The sequence below is a fragment of the Anopheles cruzii genome, chromosome 3 (assembly GCF_943734635.1).
Source record: "Anopheles cruzii chromosome 3, idAnoCruzAS_RS32_06, whole genome shotgun sequence".
Taxonomy (NCBI): Eukaryota; Metazoa; Arthropoda; class Insecta; order Diptera; family Culicidae; genus Anopheles; species Anopheles cruzii.
Genome location: NC_069145.1, coordinates 79,166,608 through 79,184,382, shown reverse-complemented (window position 1 = coordinate 79,184,382; position 17,775 = coordinate 79,166,608). Strand labels below are relative to the sequence as shown.

Genomic DNA, 17,775 nt, shown 5'->3' with positions numbered 1-17,775 from the left:
GGAGCAATGATTTTATTGATTTATTTTAATTACAAGACTTGTTTCTATAACTGGGCGGCATTTAAATTGGTCTACAGAGTCACCTGCAGCTAATTAGAGCTTTGTACACCACGATTCGTCCAGGCCACGATTAGGCCATTTGCCGGATGCTGTTGAGTGCTTTCTCTATGTTCCGATACGTCCGCTGCGGTATCACCTCCAATAATACTTTGCTGTAGTGCGGGTGGTCCGCCAGCTTCTTGAACATGTTCTTCGTGTAGTTCCGCGTCTCGAGCGAACCCTCCAGCAGCAAGTGACCCCCAGTCAGTATCAGCTTGTCGCGCGTTTCCTTCGGCAGCCCGAACACTTTTTCGGCCCCAATTTGCGTCACAATCTTATCGAGCAGCTTGGCCGCCGTCGTCCGCACGACCGCGTTCTGGTGCGTGGCACCCTTGAACGCCACGATGTGCACCACTCTGGCCACGGACAAGTTCTCGCACATCGACTCGAGCGCCTGCGTTGCGTCGGCCCGCAGGAACTTGTTCGTGTCCGCCGTCCGGTGCAGCAAATGCGTAGCAATATCCTCCGCTTCCCCCTCGATGCAGCGCCGATGGGTGGTGAAGAATTCGGACGCGGCTTTGCACGCGGTGCGGGCCACTTGCGAGCGCAGGTTGCGCACCTGTTTGGACAGTGCCACCGATAGCAGGTGAATCTGAGTGTCGATCACTTCCGGATGGTGCCGGATGAGCCGCACGAAGAACTGCAACCCGCTGATGTTCTGTTCCCAGTTCGGGCTCTCGAGGTGCGTCAGGCAGTTGGCGAGCGCGTCCCTCGGTTTATCGAACCGACGAAGCGATTTCTCGAACAGCACCTCGTTCAGTTTGTTTTTCGCTTTCACGCTCGACACCACGTCCTTGACCGCCGGGGCCACCTTGCTGCTGCGACGCTCGAGGAACGGTTTTTTAAGGATTTTCCTCGGTGCCACCGGCGCCACCGCCGCAGGTCTGCGTGGTGGTGGTGGCTCCGCAAGCATTTCGCTCCCGTCAGCGTCGTCATCCAGGTCGCGACGAACCGCCACGGCCAAGTTTCCCATACTAGCCGATTGGGCGCGGCTCTTCGGGGCGACCATTTCTTCAAACGCTTCCTCCTCTTCGTAGTCTTCGTCCGCACTCTTGTCGGCGTCCGGCAGATTGTCGGTGGAGCAGGCGGTGGCCCCCCGCAAAGGCAGTGGGCTGGGCGTTGGGTAGCGCTTCGGAGTGCCACCGGCGCTGGCTTTCCTACGCTCCTGCTCCTGGTCAGCGTGGTCGTAGTCCTCGTCCTGGTCGTCGTCGTCGTAGTCGGACTCGTACTGTACCTGGTTCGAGCTGATGCCGTCCAGTTCGCATCGGGTCGATCTGAGTGACACATTGTCCGTGGAATGGTGTTTGATGATCGGCGCGGTGCCCGTACCGTACAAAAGGTTGCTGGAACGTGATCCGCGCCCTTCCGGTGCGTACTGCTGGCTCCGAAGGTTTCCCGAGCTGAGCGACTTCAGCGAACCGGCACCGGACGGTGGTCTCGAGGCGGTGGTCGTCGGTGGTCGACTGCGATCGTGGCCGGAACCGAAATTGAACACACTGTTCGAAATGATCCTCGTGGAGGTCGAATCGTTGCTTGACTTTTCGTCCTGCTCGCTGTCGTACTCTTCGTCCCGCCGAATGGTGTAGCTCTCCTGATTGATGCCCGCCGGATTGGCCTCCGCCGGTTGCTGGGGGTCCTCCTCCAGGAAGCGTGTGCGGCGTGGCGTAGCCCTTCCACCGTTCGCACTGTTGCCTCGGCTGTGTCGGCCGCCGTACCTACACGGCGTACAATTGGACCGCTGGTCTGCCGCCTGGTCCTGCTCATGCGCCGTGATTTGTTGTCTGTTTGTGCCGCTGAAATGAAACGAAAGGAAAACGGGAATGCGGACTGCGATTAGTGGCCGCCGGAAAATGTGTAACGCGTACGAAACATGAACATTGTCACGCGTAAAGAAACCACTTCGATTTGGGGAAGGATAATCTAGTGACCTTGTCTACCCCCCCGGGATATCTACACCTTGGGTGGTATAAGCACCTTGGCTCACATTCAAAGTTAACCTCCCAGTAGGCTCCAGAAAAGTAGGCGCCTACTTTGGTATCACGAAGCCTACTTTGGTCTTGTGCTTCTCGCTCTCGTCTCGTCACCTTTCGGCGGCCTATCGATCCGATCCGTAGTGTACGAAACGGCGCCAAAATGGTAATGAAGGATTGAGGACGGGGGGCTGCTATGTAACGTTCAAAAGGTATATGGGAAATCCATCAATCCTGATGAAGACGGAGCGCGGAGTAAATGAAATGGAACTCTATTTACGTTTCCTCGTCGCAATCGACCATAATTAACACGTCGCTTCCCACGGTGGACTGTGAGCTGTGGCCGTCCGGGGTGGGTCCACTGCAAGTTGAGCCCCTACTGGCACTGGCCGGGGGCAGCACCCGCTCGTCGGTGTGATCCTGCGATGCGTCACGGCCAATAAACTCCTTGAGCGGGGTCTCGAACATTCCGGCCGGGGCATCAAATGGCATCACGTTCGTAATTTCCGTCAGCACGGCGCATGCTGGTGGTGGTTCCGGATCGTCGGCCTGTTTCCGACGTTTGAAAAAACACCACTGACCCATCGCCACCAGATCCACCGGATGGCGAACCAGTTTGCGGAACAGGCTTTCACTTTCGTCACTCGCCACGGCCGTTACCATCCGGCGGCCGTTACAGGATGGCGCTTTCGGGTCCATTTCACCATTATTGTTATTGTTGCCTCCAGCGGCGGCTACCGGTCCATCGCTGGGAACGCTAGCAAGGCAGTGTCCGAAACAGTGTCCGCAGAGCGCCTGATAGGTGGGATAAACGTACTTCACAAACATAATACCACCGGAATTCGGTTCCTAAACTTCACTCCCTGCCTTCTCGAAAACTCGATCACCACCACGGGCAAGCATTCTTTATCGAATGGAACTGGAGAATCCTAAAACTGGTGGTCACACGCTGCTGGTGGTCATCACCAGCCAGCACCAGCCTTGGCGCTGCTGGTAGCGCCATGTCACCTTCACCGGACACCGGACTCATTCTCTGTGCACGCTTTTTGGCGTCCTACTTTCGAGTGGACCCGTACCGTTCGCGATTCCTTCGCGTGATGTGTGTCGAATGACGTAGCGATTACTACATCGATTAGTGGCCGAGGTCCGAGCTTCGGTGGTCAGCTAGCCGAGCGGTCGCTCGTGTGTCCAATGACCACTGATAACACGGCGGCGAAAAAGAAGAAGGAAAACGCGACCACTAGCCGTCGTAACGAACAAGGAACCGCCGAGGGCGTCGCGTCTGCGGCCCCGTATCCGGCCCGTTTCACTGTATAGGTGTTCGGATCGAGTTTTCGCCTTGAAGCGGCCCTTTTTGGTGGCGCGAGTTTGTTTTAATCAACGCGACTAAACACTATATGAACACAAGCCAGGTGGGAAAAGTCCACTCCAGGTGTCCAGGGGGAAAACGGCCTCTTTCCGGCGCTTGGCGAACGAATAACTGTAGGTCGTTCCGTACACACAACAATGTCGAGCCGAACCGAGTTACCAGTTAGCGCACGCAGTTGTGTGTCGTCGTTGGCAACGATATCAACGGCCATTGCTTCCCGCAACGCACACACTGCGGGGCCTTCTGTAACAACCGTGTTTGGTGAGGGCGCCTGGTGCGTCACGGGAACCACGGGTCTCAAAGAAAAGTGGTGATTTACGACAAAAAATCATTATTCAGCACCTTTCGGGCCCAGCCAGGGTTACTTTGATGCAGACTTCGGCAAGAGTGGTGGAATGTGTCGATGGTTTTACCGGCTGCGTGTGTTGGTTATAGTATCCAATAAAATGCAACTGTTCAAGTGCCCGGCCCCCGTTCAGTATGGTTCGACAGCTGTGGATGGTCTCAAACACTTAAATGCATTTAGAAGGGAGCGTTAATCGAAACCGATCAACTCAAGGTCGATTGGAATATTGCGTGATTGATGGAAAAAGAACGAGATATTCAAGCGAAGGATCCCCGCTGAGTGGTGGCGGTGGTGGTCATAGTAACTGGGATGAGCGCGCGCTACGCAGTTCATCGCAGTTGGCCCATTTTTCCATTTTCAGTCAATAATGTATCTGACACTTGTATCTTCAACGGGTCAAGAACTACTTAAACGTGTGAATGGAAAGAAAGTCGCTGTGCTGTTGTTATATTTAAATAATCTACTTTTTGGTTCGGTTCGGTTCGAACAACTTACCTTCCCACCAAATTTGGGTTGTAGAACCGCATGCCGCACTTTAACTGACGTAAGCCTTCGTGTTCGACTACCGGATCGGTCGAAGGACGAATGTCGGTGTGGACTTGCTTATTAACGCTGGCTGTGAATGGACAAAAAGTAACAAAAAACCCCGGGGTTCTTAGACGACCCTAGCGGAATGTGGTTGAACCAACTACTGTGACCAAAAAACGGAACAGGAAACAGCCTTCTTTGATTATTGTGGATTGATTATTGTGGATTGATGCATCATAAATTTCTTCCAAGCTGGTCAAAATGTTAACAAAGAGTGCCGTGTTGGGTGTTGTGCGTCGTTTGCACTATTCTGGCTATTCGCTTAACTTCAGACGCCACTCCGTGGACACCTTCTACAGTTGAGATAGGAACCGAAACGAAGAATGCGTTGAAGGCTTTTCCTAAAAAGAACTCTTCGGACCATTTCGATAGCATTGCAACTAGGGATTACTTTAAAGGTAATTTTTCGAGTTTCCCGCTATTTTTGGCCACAGTAGTATAAGGCGCACAAATGCTAACTCTTGCTTACCGATAGTGTCGCTCATGAAGCCGTCACTATTGCGAGAGTACAGCTTGCCGCGCATTCGCGGTGTCCTCACTTCGTACGGGTTGCTGGGTTTGCCGATTTTAACACCCATCCTTTGGTGGTCCATTTCAGGAAGTCTACACTCAACCGGGCAAAAGAAAGTACAAGCGAAGGGCTTATTTGAGTGGGCAATGTATAAAGTAGCAAAATGCGAGTGCCTACTTTGATGGTGCGATGGTCGAGTGTCGAGCCGGTTTTCCGCCCAGGGGAAATTGCGGTATGCCGGATAGACTAAAATCCGGCTTTCGGAGTCCACCGCCCGCGCCACCGTACTTTCGATCGTTCGCTGCATCGAGAAGTTCCGGATACGAGCGGGAAGATTTGCCGTTGCCGTACATCATTGCACGAGGAACTGAGGAAAGAAGAAAGTAAATCGATTTAGTTGCGCCTGAATCTTGACACCTTTTTGGGGAGGTTCCATTGGCTTACCATTGGATGATGGTGGCTGCGCCCCACTGGGGAAATTGTCCTGCAAATGGAGAAAGCAACAGAAGTAATGGTCGCCGATTCTTTTCGGGTCGATTCGATCTTACCGAGTATGAAACCGGTATTTTGGACGTCCACCCGGAACTGATCACCTTCGAAGACGCAATCGGTTGCTTGATCTCATCGCACACTTGAAAGCTAGGTTTCCTGTCGAATAGAGGACGAACATCCGTTAAATTCGCGGACCACCCCGGCAAGAGCGTTACGCGCGGCTTCGTCTTACGGCCTCATTTCTTCCGAGGAACTGTTTTCGATTTGAAAGCTAGGATACTGCTTGCTCCTGCTACCGGACGTAAGGGCCCGGTGGTCGAAGGTCGGCGAAGCGGACCCACTGCCGGCCTCTATCCAGTCCACGTCCGCACCGAACATGATGACCGCGTTTGTCCGATTGGACGGCACCTTCAGGGCGTATTCGACGCTGCCGTCCGGGCCGATAAAGGGAAGCTGTTTCCGGGCCAGCCTTGCCTTGACAGCCGTGATCAGATGGTTACCTTCCGGGCGAATGCCGACCGCGGTGCAGACAACGTCTAGGACCAATTTAGGCGAGCTAATTTGTCCCAGCACGGCCAACACATCCAAGGCAGCCTGGGTGGGCAGAAAAAGGCGGAAGAAAAGGCGTTCAAAGTAAGAACCCGAGAACGGGATGTGGCCGAACCCACGGGTGCTACAACTTACATGTCGAACGCGCTTCTTCCTGTCCAACGCCGCTTCGGTGGCCCGGCCGATGAGGCTTTTGATGTCAAAGTACGTACTGGGAAATGTCATTAGAGCAAACAGCACCATTTGCAATGCATTTTCGCGGAACTGCAAAAGAAACGAAAGCCGATTTGAGCCGGGAACACCGGGGGAACACAACACGGCCGCACTAACCTTGGAGTTTTTGGCATGCAGGAAGTCGTCCGATAGTAACCGCTGCACGATGGCGGCCGTCGGTAGCCGTTGCATCAGCGCTTTGGCCACGGTATTGCTACCGGCGCCACCCGTCCGGCACAGGCCCGTCATGATTTGTCCTACGCGATCCTCCAGGTTCTCCAGCGGGAGCCGTGACACCAGGTTGACCAGCATTCGTACCCTATCGTCAATGACATCGTGATTCCGTTCCGATGATAACAGCGTCCGAAGCAGCGACTCCAGGTATGGTTGCACTTTCGCTAGATTATCCGAAGATTTAAGAGCTTCCTCGAGCCGACAGAAACCTTGGGACCGCAATCGCCAGTCCTGCAATGCACAAACACACACACAAACAGAGAGAATTAATGCTCGAATCAGGACGAGACGTTTGTCGGCAGTGTCACTAAAGTTTCACCGAGTTCCACCGAGCTCTCGACCGAAGGCGGCTTACATTGCGCATTTCCTATCTCGAAATCCTTGAAACGTGGCACTCAGGAAGGCGTGGCAATAATCTAAACAAAAACTCTGGGAATACTCAGTGCACTGAGACTCGAGACTCAAGACCACAATCCGCCGCCGGCAACCTTATCCGGCCGGTTCAAGGAGAGCTACTGAACCTTCGATTCGCAAACGTTCTCCGGCTGACCGCCGAAAGCCATCGCCGAAAGTTTGGCCGCCGTCCCTTGCTTGCTTGCCTTGAGGGGGTCGTCGTCGTCGTCGGGATCCTGCGCTAACCTAGAAAACGGTCCACACGCACCTTCCTCGCCGGACGGGCAAGAAGTTGACCACCCGAGCGAGCGAAGCAAGGCAAACGGAAAATGGTAACGGGCCACACAGTAATCACAGTCCCACCCCCCCGGGGCGGTGGTGGAACTCGCATTTGCACGAAACTTCGTCATTAAGAATTCTCGTCCGAAGGAACGAAAACGAAAGTCCTGGCGCGGCGCTGTGGTCACCGTTTTTCGTGCGGTCACCAGCACGTTGCTGTGGAATTGATTTAGTACGTTGACACCATTCGGCTCCGGGCGGGTGGGTCTTGTGGCGGCGGAGATAAGGTGGTCCGGGTTTTTTTAACACCCATTTTTCTGTGCCCCTCATGCTGCTGCGCTCTGTGCGCAGACTCTTCTAAGGAGCGCAGGGCGCAAGAAAAATATCACACAAAAATCGACTGGCCCGAAAGTAGATCGGCCGGTAATATGTAGTAAAGGGAAAGCCGGACGTTGTTGATAAGCCATCATATAAGAGCGTGGTGCCGCACACAGAATGTCACACGGAAAGTAGGAAAATTAAATGGATGTAGGTAACCGGCAGCAGTGGGGCAGACCGGCAGACCCCGCCAGCCCCGTCCAGAGGGCGCAAATGGAACGCACGCAACGCGGGCCGCCTTTGCTTGCCGGAGAGATGCTGAACATATATTAGTTTCTTGTAAAATTTATCAGGACACTGGCCGCTCGACCTGGCGGCCGGTCGGTCGACCCGATTTTTTTCTTCGTTGGGTTGGGTGTGAAATGAGGTTTCGACGACGTGTTCGTTCGTTCGTTCGTTCGTTCGTTCGCTTGCCAAATAATGGTTAATGTAAATTGCATTCTGCAACTGTGGTCAACAAATGGCGGGATAAAAGTTTTTATTTCTTAGTTGACAATACTGTCACCAACATCTGTTTCAAATTATTCTGTTAGACGGGTCTTCGGTGAGCAAACTCTAGAGCTACAAGAGGAATCATAACTGGAGATGAAAGTGGGATCTACGACCCGGAAAAAGCCGATCAATCGCGTGAATACCGTGTTCAAGGTTCAAACCGAAGCCTTGTTAAAACCATGTTAAAACTTAAGTCAAAAATCAAGGTCATGTTGACAGTTTTCTTGGATTATTGTGATGTGACTTCTGGTAATTTGGTAATCTTAAGAGGACGCTCCGTCGAGTCGACACCGTTTCGAATCTATAGAAGAGATGGAAACCGAAGCAGGAAAAGGATTTGAAAGCTATACCAGAAGCAGACTGTGGCATGTCTTGAAATGAATTCACAAGAATAAGCAAAGATTTTTCGATTTATAACCAAATTCCCGATAGTTTTTGCCCGCAGTAGTAATTGTTATAAGCTCCTTTTGTTCGACAACTTTCGTTTAAAGAGCGCAAATGCAATGCATAGTAAGATGCAGTACATTTCGAAAGGCAATAGGCACAAAGGGGTTACTTTGACGTAACCCTTTGAGGAGGTATGAAACGACATATTCTCGGCATTTTTGGCTCACAGTAGTAAGTCACCGAAAGCACACAAAATCGTACAATGTAAATGCTAATGTCATGGTGTTAAGCTGGGTGCCGTATGTAGGTCTCGTTCTAGCGAATTGTTGCCGATTTTTATGTTGTTGATTTGTTTTTCAAATTTAGTTTGTGTATCAAACCAATGTATCAAAATGCATGGACCACACAATACAATTGGCAAAAAATGGCGACCGTCAAAATAATACGTAACCCGAAAGTGAAGCACTTTGCTTCTCTATTTATTGAACCACCATGTTATGGGTTTACTCAAAAAACAGCGGACAAAGTAGGCCATGAACCGAGCAGTTAACCTGAGACACATTTTAGATAATCTAAGCAATCTAATCATAATTTCGCTTCTTTTGCAGGCCAGGACCTGAGCTTCTGTAAAAAGAAGGTTGCGGCCACGGAACCAGTTGAAAAACCAGTGTGTAGCGAAATCGAAAGTACCGGTTGTAATCCCATTACTAGCGGGTCCCTAGAGGCCCTTTCTCGGAGTGGAGTTGTCAACGTTTGCAAGACCCGCGAGGCGAGTACTGGTGCCCCCTGCCGACGAACGTTTTCCTTTGTGAAAGAAAGGCGTGAAGTGTCCAGTTTGGCAGAGAGGCGAGTACGTTCCTCACGGGAGGTGTTTTCCCGGGGTTCTCTCTCGCTCGCTCTCCGGGGTGTTCCGGCTTTGTTTTTCCCTCCGGGGCCCTGCGCGCCGACGTCCACCGAGGTCTCTTTCTGGCCGCTTTTAAATTTTGGTGTAATTTGCCAAAAGGGGGTCATCAGCGAAGCGGGTGAGTGAGTGTCAAGAAAATTGGATTTCCTAATAGGTTCCCGCGCTGCGGCTGCTACTGCCATTTACACTGACCTGATCTAGATTTTACTACCCAGAGTGGAGTATTGTAAGTGGGGCAAACGAAAAAAAGGGTGCCAAGTTCTCCCTGAACGGCGGCGGCACTTACGGTACTTTTCAGCTGAAACAGCGACAGTCGGTCGACGATCTCCAGATCCTCCCAGGAACTGACGATCCGCTGCTTTTCGGCAGCGGAACCCTTTGGCGACGACACATTCCTGGCCGGGCTTCCTAGGTTGCCGTTGCGGACGTCCAGCGATTCCGTGGTTCCTCCAGTCCCGTCCGCCTTCAGCGTCATCCAGGACGGGGCCCGGCTAAAGGGCACGAAGGTCGGCGGCAGCTCATCGGCATCGGACGTTTGCGTCGCAATGGTTTTGCCGAAGACATCGAAAATGTCATCCTCGTTCACGCTGATGCACTTGTCGTTCCGACCTTCGGGGCCAAGTTCGAGGGCGAGCTGGTTGTTGTTGTTATCACTCAGCGTGAGCGCATCGATCGACTTGCCACCGCCGGAGCTCTTCCGGCGTGTCCGGTGCGGCGAGGTGGACGGGCTTCGGAGCAGGTTGTGCATAATCTCGATGCCACTGTGAGGGGCTGGGCTGAGCGAGGACGGACTGATGTAGACGCTGCGCGGTGGCTTGAGGGCCGTGGATGTGGCCGAGCGGGTCCGGAGTCGAGAGCGACCCCGTGGCTCGTCCGGGGTTAGCAACTTGGGCGTCGCCGTGGCACCTTCCTGTGCTTTGCGCATCGTTTTCGGTGACGGCATCGTGTGTAGCCGGGGAATCCCGGACCGGACGGCCAGTCTGGGCGGCGTCGTCGGTGGGTCCGTCTTGGCGGGTGGCGGTGTGTTCTGAAGCTTCTCCTCGCTCGGGATGTCAATGTTGAGTTCCTTGGTGTAATCCTTCCGGTCCGGGTCCGTCTGCGAGGGACTCAGCTCGAAGTTGTCGGCATTGTCCGTCGGTGGGTCGGTCGTTTTCAGCAACACCTCCAGGGATAGCGTCGGTTCCAGCTTCGGGGTCCTGGGCGCAGCCACCGGCTGCTGGGCCGCGTCGGCCGAGTCCGCCTTTTTCAGGCACACCACATTGTTAATCTTATCCTCGATGCCCTGGATGGCCTGCTTGACCTCCTCGATCTTATCGGCCAGCACGGAGTTGGCCGTTGCCGGTGGTTCTGGTGGTTCGCTCACCTGATGGCTCTGATTGTCGGGCGTTTCCGGAGCCGGGGTCGGGTCCGGATGTGGTGGCGGAGTTCTGGCAGACTTGGGCCGGCTGGCCAGGGATGATTTGGGTCGACTTGCTGGTGCCGAATGCTCGTTTCCCATTTCCGGTTCCGTCCGTCGTCCGGTATCGGGCGGCTCGGTGGTGGACGTTCCACCGTCCGCCGTGAGTATGGAACTCACGTAGGATGTGTCGTTTTCGAAGGTCATCGCGCCCATCGAGGCACTCGACCGTTCCGTGTCGGCCGACTGCGAGAACTGCCTTCGCATCAGGGCTCCGGCACCGGCACTGCGGTCCGTAGCGGACGAGGCGGATTTGAGGGAAGACCGGGAAGGCATCGAAGACGTGGACCGTGCCGGAGAAGAGATGCTCTCCGAGGGGAGGTTTGCGGTGAGGAAGCTCGAGCTGTTGGTGGACGATTGTGAGCCGCCCATCGACGACCCCGGGTCCTGATCGCTCTGATCGAACGTGTCACTGTCCGGGGTTCGCATTTTCACGATCTCCCCACCGAAGCGCACCCGGCGTGGCGTCCGCCGTACGTAGTCCGTGTCGGTGGAGGCCGACAGCGGGTCCTGTGGCTGGTAGTACGACGAGGACGACGGGGTTCCCGCGGCCGCGATCGACTTCACCGTCACACTGTCCTCGAGCTCGCTGTCGGTCAGCACTCGGACCACCCCGAACCGCTTGCTGCCCGTGACGTTGTCTTCGTCACTCTCCTCGCTCGAGTGGCCTCCCGGCCCCGTCGTTCCGTCCCCCCGACCCGCCTCCAGGATGCGCATCGTGACCGACTCCTTGTTGATTTTAATCTCCGTCTCCAGGATCACCTTCGACGAGTCGTCGAGCTGGTCCAAGCTGACGCGCCTCAGCAGCGCCTGTCCGCTGGGGCTCCTGGTCAGGGCGTAGTCCGCGTGTGTCCTCGCCGGATCGTACCCGGTGGCCCGCGGAAGGTCTCCCTGGCTGCCGGACTTCCAGCGTTGTGCTTTCGGGGACAGCGGAACCTGGTGCGGTTTCCAACTTTTGCCACCCGCGGCCAGTTCCCGGCCGCCACTATCCGGCACTCCCGCCGTTACGTCCCGCCGGGGGCTTTTGGGTGGATTCGGTAGGCCGTACACGTTGCAGAGTAGGTCAAAGTCACGTCGGTACGCCACGGAGATGCACTCGTAGAACTCGCGCGATCCGATCGCGTTCTTGATCTTCAGAAGGATCTTGAGCGCAATCTCCTGGTACGTGATCTGCACCATCTTGCCGCCAAGTGCGTTGATGACGGCGCGCAGGATGAACGTGCGTTTTGCCGTCAGGATGGCCGGCTGGATGAGCGACGGCAGGGCCAGCATCACGCCGACGATGTACCGGCTGGCGAGCGGATCCTTCGGATTGCGGTCCATCCCGTAGTTCATGATCTCCAGCATGACCGTCTCGGGGAGCTTCGTCTGAGCGATGTACACCTTCAGCACGTCCAGCGCCCCCTTCCGGACGGCCGGTGACGGGTGGCCCAGATTGTCGATGATCGGTGGCAGGAGCGGCCCAAAGTACACGTCCGTTTCATCGCGCAGCACGATGATCACGTCGATCAGGACGCGAAGCGCGTGCTGGCGTACCTGGAACTCGGGGTCGTGCAGTCGCTCCAGGAACTCCCGGAACAGCTCGTTCATGTTGAGGCCCACCGGAAGCTCGTTGTTGCGGATAATGTACTCCCAAAGCGGGGTCAACTGCAGCACCGACAGCACCCGGTGGTTGTTCTCCACGTTCAGTGCCCGACGGTACCGGGCCGGGGACTCGGTCGGGACGCTCACCGACATTCCGTGCCCGTGCCCGTGGCCGGCACCCGCACCACCACCAGCACCTTCACCGGCACTCGACGACGAACTCGACCCATTCTTCGAAAACACGCGTCGAAAGAACATTTTTCCGGTCGCAACCTTTTGCCAGATACACGCACATATGGCGTGCCAAGGCGTTCACTCACGTGTTACGCGGACACGGCACGACAACGGACGCTTTGTTCCGCACGGTTCCATCGGTCACTCGGTACTAAACGACCGGATCCGTTCTCTCGGAGTTTCGGGCGTCCTGTGCCGACACACAAAGGCATGCGCTACACCGGGAGACCGGGTTTGTTTTGGTCACCGCCACCGACTGCGGCCGCCATAGAAACGGGGCGCGCGCGACCTACATTCGGGACGGTCGCGTGGCCGTTTCGATGGCCACGGTACACGGTTCAGTGCAGTTGCAGCACGCTAATGAGCCACAGCGATGGTTACTTCGATGCGCTTGAAGCTGCCATGTTTACTAGGATGCGAGTTTTCGGATGCACGAGAGCTCCGTGGAGCTCCATCTGGTGGCCGTTTTAACGACAGCCCAGCTTGGGATCGGAATTTCGGATGCCAGGACAACGCTCGTGTCTAAGGGGTCTACTACAGAATGTTTGTTTTATTCGCTTTATCTCACTTCGCGCTCACACAAAGCAGTTCCGGCTGTCGCGCCAATCGAATCGAGGCGGGTTTTCTCCCCGATGATGTCCTATGGCCTATCGGTCGCCCTATCGGTCGTCGGAATCTCGTAAAAGGCCGCTGCCGCTGCCTGTGTCTATTTAAAAGTTTGAAATGCGCAGAATTTAAAAAGGCCGTAGGGCCGGCCGCGGTTGCTATTCACTAAAAATACGGTGCGCGCGAGTTGACCTCAGCGCCGCACGAGCCGCGGAGTGTTAAAACGGTCGTCGGTCGGTCGGAATTAAAAATAAAACCAGTCTCATAACGTTGTTTTTTTCTATTAAAAGTGCCCGCTCGCGGTTGGCAGGCTGTGGCATGGTCTCCCCGGTTGGGCTGATACTACTCCTCTTTTTCTCTCTGTCTCTCACTCGGTTATCCTATTATCCTATCGTTTCTTTTAAAAGCATATGGCAAGAATAGTTTACATTGAGGGTGACGCTGATCACGCACACACGCTCGGGGGGCGGGGATTAGCATCAGCGGGTTGACGGGTCTCTAGAACCAATATTTACATCCGCCCCGGAGTCCACCGGCCGTCCACCGCCGGCTTCATTGGATAATCTTATCTAGCTAGCTAACTAGTTCCCGCGGATCCGCGGCAGCTGAGAGTGAAAGTCCGGTCACCGGACAGGATGTCCGGTACAGAGAGAGCGTTCGAATCTCGGGACGGCGGGGATCGGGAGCTCCTTGATACAAGGCGTCCCGCTCTAGACGCTCTTCGCACTTATTTACACGCCCTGGCAGCTCGCTTCATTTAGCTATTTAGGTCCGATGGTATGCTGCTGGCCCTTCTACACGTCTACACGTACTCTTCGGACGGTTTTTGAACCCCCGTCGGGATGCGGAGTGCGCTCGGCACCCGGCCATGGTTCACGACGGTGTCCGGCAGCTCGGCGATGTCCTTGAACACGCCCATCAGACTCTCAAAGTTGGGGCCCCAGTTGAGCAGGTAATCCCAACCGGTGGCCGACTGCGGTGAGGTAGTGCCGCCGACGCCACCCCCTCCGGTGGGCCCACCACGGTACATGCCGACCATGTGGCTCGACAGATCATCGTCCGAGGCGACGAGCGTGCTGAGTGACCCGCGGAACGACGAGTCGAACCCATCGTACGACGAAGCCGGTGGCGGCAGGTGCGGTGGACCACCCTTACCACCGGGGACACCACCGCCGGCGGTAGACTTTCCACCGCTCACCGGGTCGTCGCGGTCGCGGTCACGATCCCGCAGGCCCTTGCCGTACTTGCTGCTGCTGCTGCCGTTGTTGTTGTTGTTGTGGTGGCTGTTGCCCGCGCTGGCACCGGTGTCCTGGCCACCACCACCACCGACACCGCCACCGAGGCTGTTGTTGTCGTACTCGATCTCGGAGCAGGTGAAGCTGTCGTTGCCGCTCTCATCGGTTGAGGTAGAACTGTGCGCATCGACCGCCGGCGAGTGATGCATGTGCGTGAGATGAGGGGCAGGCCCGCGGGGCGCTTCGCTGCTGCTCGACACGGCATCCAGCGTGGACACGAGGCTCGAGGTGCGGGGCCGCGCGTTCAGCCGCTCGATCTCCTCGGCCGTCAGGCCCATCGGACCGCCGCCCACGACGGACGGCACGACGACGACGCCGGAGCTCACGACGACGACCCCGTTGGGCCCCGGCTGGCCGGACGGGCAGGGGCCTCCGCCGACGCCACCGCCACCGCCCGGGTTCTTGCGACTCGCGCTCGAACTCTGCCCGGACAGCTGGCTCATGACCGGGCTGTTTAGGCTCCGCTCGCTGTTACTGTGGAGCGCGTCCTTGCCGACACCGCCCGAACTGGACGTCGTGGCCAGCAGTGCACTCTGTAGCGGCTTGCCCGAGATGTCGTGCAGCGTGAGGATCCGAGGCTGCTGTGAGCTTAGTTCCGAGCTAGGGGAAAGCCGAGCGAGCGGCGTGGACTGGTGCTGGCGGGGTGCCGGGTTCGATGGCGGCGGTTGACTAGCTTGCGGAGGGACGCCACGGTGCGGTCCGTACGGACCACCGCCCGTGACGGCGTGGTGCGGCGAGTGGCGGTGCTGCTGCTGTTGCGCCGCCGACGTCTGGTGCTTGTGGTGCGTGTTGTACGTGGCCACCGGCGGCGGCGTCGCCTTGTACTTGCGCACCCCGCCCGCCTCCCGGTAGCCCTTGTAGTGGTATACGATGTCGATGTCGGACGGCGCGATCGAACTGGCGTTCTCCAGATCGTAGTGCTCCGGATACTCGCTGCCCAGGTCCATCGACGGGTTTGTGTGGTCGTGGCCGTGGCTTGGCGGCGGTAACGGCGGGTGGTGATCCTCGCGCAACGGAGGACTCTTGCTCACCACCTCCCGCTCGATAATGTCCGGCCGCTGCGGTCGCTGCGGTTCGCCCGACCCGAGGTCCCGCTCCTTGTACTTCTTCGAGATCAGCTCCGGACCCACCAGATGGTGGCCACCGACACCGCGCAACATATCCGCTCCGTTTTCCGAGTGATAACCGACACCGAGCGACAGGTCACCCACGTGCAGACCGCGCCCATTACCGTCACCGTGCAGTCCGCCGCCGCCGGGGCCACCAACGCCACCGCCCGACCCGAGCCCCCCGGGCCCAAGCATCGTCGAGCCACCGTTGTGCTGCTTTGCGGAGTGCAACCCCCCGGGCCCCGTCGCGCCCGAGTGGCCGACCAGGGCGCCGCTCTTCTCCTTGTGCTGCTTCCGGCAGCGCACGACCAGGAACGAGATGAAGATCCCGACGAGCAACATCACGAAGAACACGATCACCAGCGTGATGCCGATGTTGAGCGGGTTCGTGACCTGCGCCGTCCCCAGCACATCCCAGGCGCATCCCTGGAGCACCGCCCCGCGGTGCACCACGTGCCGGAAGATGCTGCCGGACCCGTTGAACGGTTGCACCTCGCCGTTGATCGTAAAGTTCGCCAGGCATCCCTGAAACCCGGCCGGCATCACCTCGTTCACAAAGTGCTCCCGCCGCACGCTCCCGATCGAGAGCACCGTCAGGTACGGGTCAAGGAAATCGTGCACTCCGGTCGCATCCAGGTCCGACACTACGTTCCGCCCGTCCACCAGCACCTGTAGGATGCGGTTGTGCGAGTGAATCGTTACGTTGTGCCACCGGCCATCGGCCAGACTGCCTCCGGGGGTGGCATCCGAAGACGCTCCTGCTCCTGGCGCGCCGGATGACACGTTCACGTAGGACGTCTGGTGCGAGGTGTAGTACAGCCGGCCACCCTTCAGTTCCAGCGACGTAAAGTGCTTGTTGGTGGCCGCGTAGATCAGCAGCCCCGTTTCCTTGTTCGTCTTGAACAGGATGCTCATGTACTTGGGCGGATCCTCGCCGATCGTTAGCGTGGACATGTTCTCGGTCCGGGCGCTCCCTGCCGCCGGCTCGCCGTACCGCTTGTTGCGCGCCACGTCGTAGCTCCAGATGTTGCCGCGCCCGCTGTACAGGTTCTCCAGCAGCTGCATCCGCTTGTGTTTCTCCGAAATCTCGTACTCGATGAAGGCGCCCTCCTGCAACGAGTACGGTTCGAGCGATCCGTAACAGTCGGGCGAAAGGATCGAGCCACCACAGCGACAAAGGGCCGTGTTCCACCGGTCCATACACTGCCCGAACGGGCCGCACAGCGGTTGGGCCGGATCGTCCGGCAGTCCGAGGCTACACGGCCCACCGCCAGGGCCATTGGTGCGCCGTTGGCACGTCCGTTCGATGCCGAATGACTTGATCGGGTTGCTCAGGTTCAGCGCCCGCCCGTTGATCGACACGCTGTGCACACAGCCCACCAGATCGTCCGAGTGGACCTGCCCTGGGCGCTCCAGGACCGGATCGGCCGCTATCAGACCGCCTACCAGCAGGTAGTGCTTGTTGAAGTTGAGCGTTCTGTTCGCGGGGAGAGAGAAGAAAGGCCGACGTTAGGCGGGTTATGGGATGGTTTTTATCAGGCACCTCACTTTATTAAAGCCTGGCCCACTTAGAATCGTGAAAAGTTGTATGTCTTCTAGCAGCGCCTCTGGTGGTCGGATTTCAAATGTTTTGACAGCTATGTCTTTAGTAAACATTCGTCTTTCAGTGTGCTGAAAGTTTCATCTTGCTACGCGGAGTTTATAGAAAGTTATGCTTAATGGAACTCGAAATAAGAAAAATAATTCTGCACACTCCCGTCGAAAACACCACGTGGTCTGCTTCCGGGAGCGCAATACCGTAGACCGAAAGATTCAGAGTGGAACATACAACCGGCAGCTGAACTGGAAGGTTTTGAGATCAATCAAGGCAAATACTGGATTTTCGGTTCGGGGTCTTGCAAAAAAATATGGTCCCAGCAGAAGTACTGTCCAGAGGATCTGTCTACGAAGAGGTTACTGTTGTTTCCTCACATGTAAGCATCCAAACAGGACACTTAAGCAAAACTTGGCCGCTAAAACACCCGCTGGAAAGTTGCACGAGAAGGTTCTGACGATGCTTTCTTATGGACGACGAAACATACGTGAAAATGGACTTTGGACAGCTTCCTGGAACAAAATTTGAGCTCGTCACGGCACGGGGAAATGTCCTCTCCAAGTTCAAATATTTATTCGCCAATAAATTTGCACGGAAACTAATGATCTGGCAAGAAATTTGCACCTGTGGACTGTGAAAACCAAGATTTTCATAACAAATACGACGATGAACTCAACACAGTACAAGGAAGAG

The 17,775-nt window shown here is 56.3% G+C and overlaps 2 protein-coding genes across 2 annotated transcripts in view; both read right to left on the bottom strand.

Moving 5' to 3' along the window:
• Window positions 1-130: 130 nt before the first annotated feature.
• On the bottom strand, window positions 131-12,502 carry LOC128271075 (uncharacterized). The gene is made up of 10 exons (XM_053008510.1): window positions 9,491-12,502; window positions 6,255-6,602; window positions 6,060-6,188; window positions 5,608-5,969; window positions 5,432-5,531; window positions 5,328-5,367; window positions 5,061-5,250; window positions 4,842-4,975; window positions 4,280-4,400; window positions 131-1,892 (listed from the first exon to the last, which is right to left on the bottom strand). Exons 1-10 carry the CDS (start codon window positions 12,500-12,502, stop codon window positions 131-133), a joined length of 6,198 nt encoding a protein of 2,065 aa, XP_052864470.1.
• A 1,384-nt stretch (window positions 12,503-13,886) lies between these two features.
• LOC128274600 (cadherin-related tumor suppressor) overlaps window positions 13,887-17,775 on the bottom strand; it is a 31,193-nt gene continuing 27,304 nt past the window's right edge. Inside the window, exon 9 of the mRNA XM_053012838.1 lies at window positions 13,887-16,965. Within this exon, the coding sequence (XP_052868798.1) occupies window positions 13,887-16,965 (3,079 nt within the window). The remainder of the gene's footprint in view (window positions 16,966-17,775) is intronic.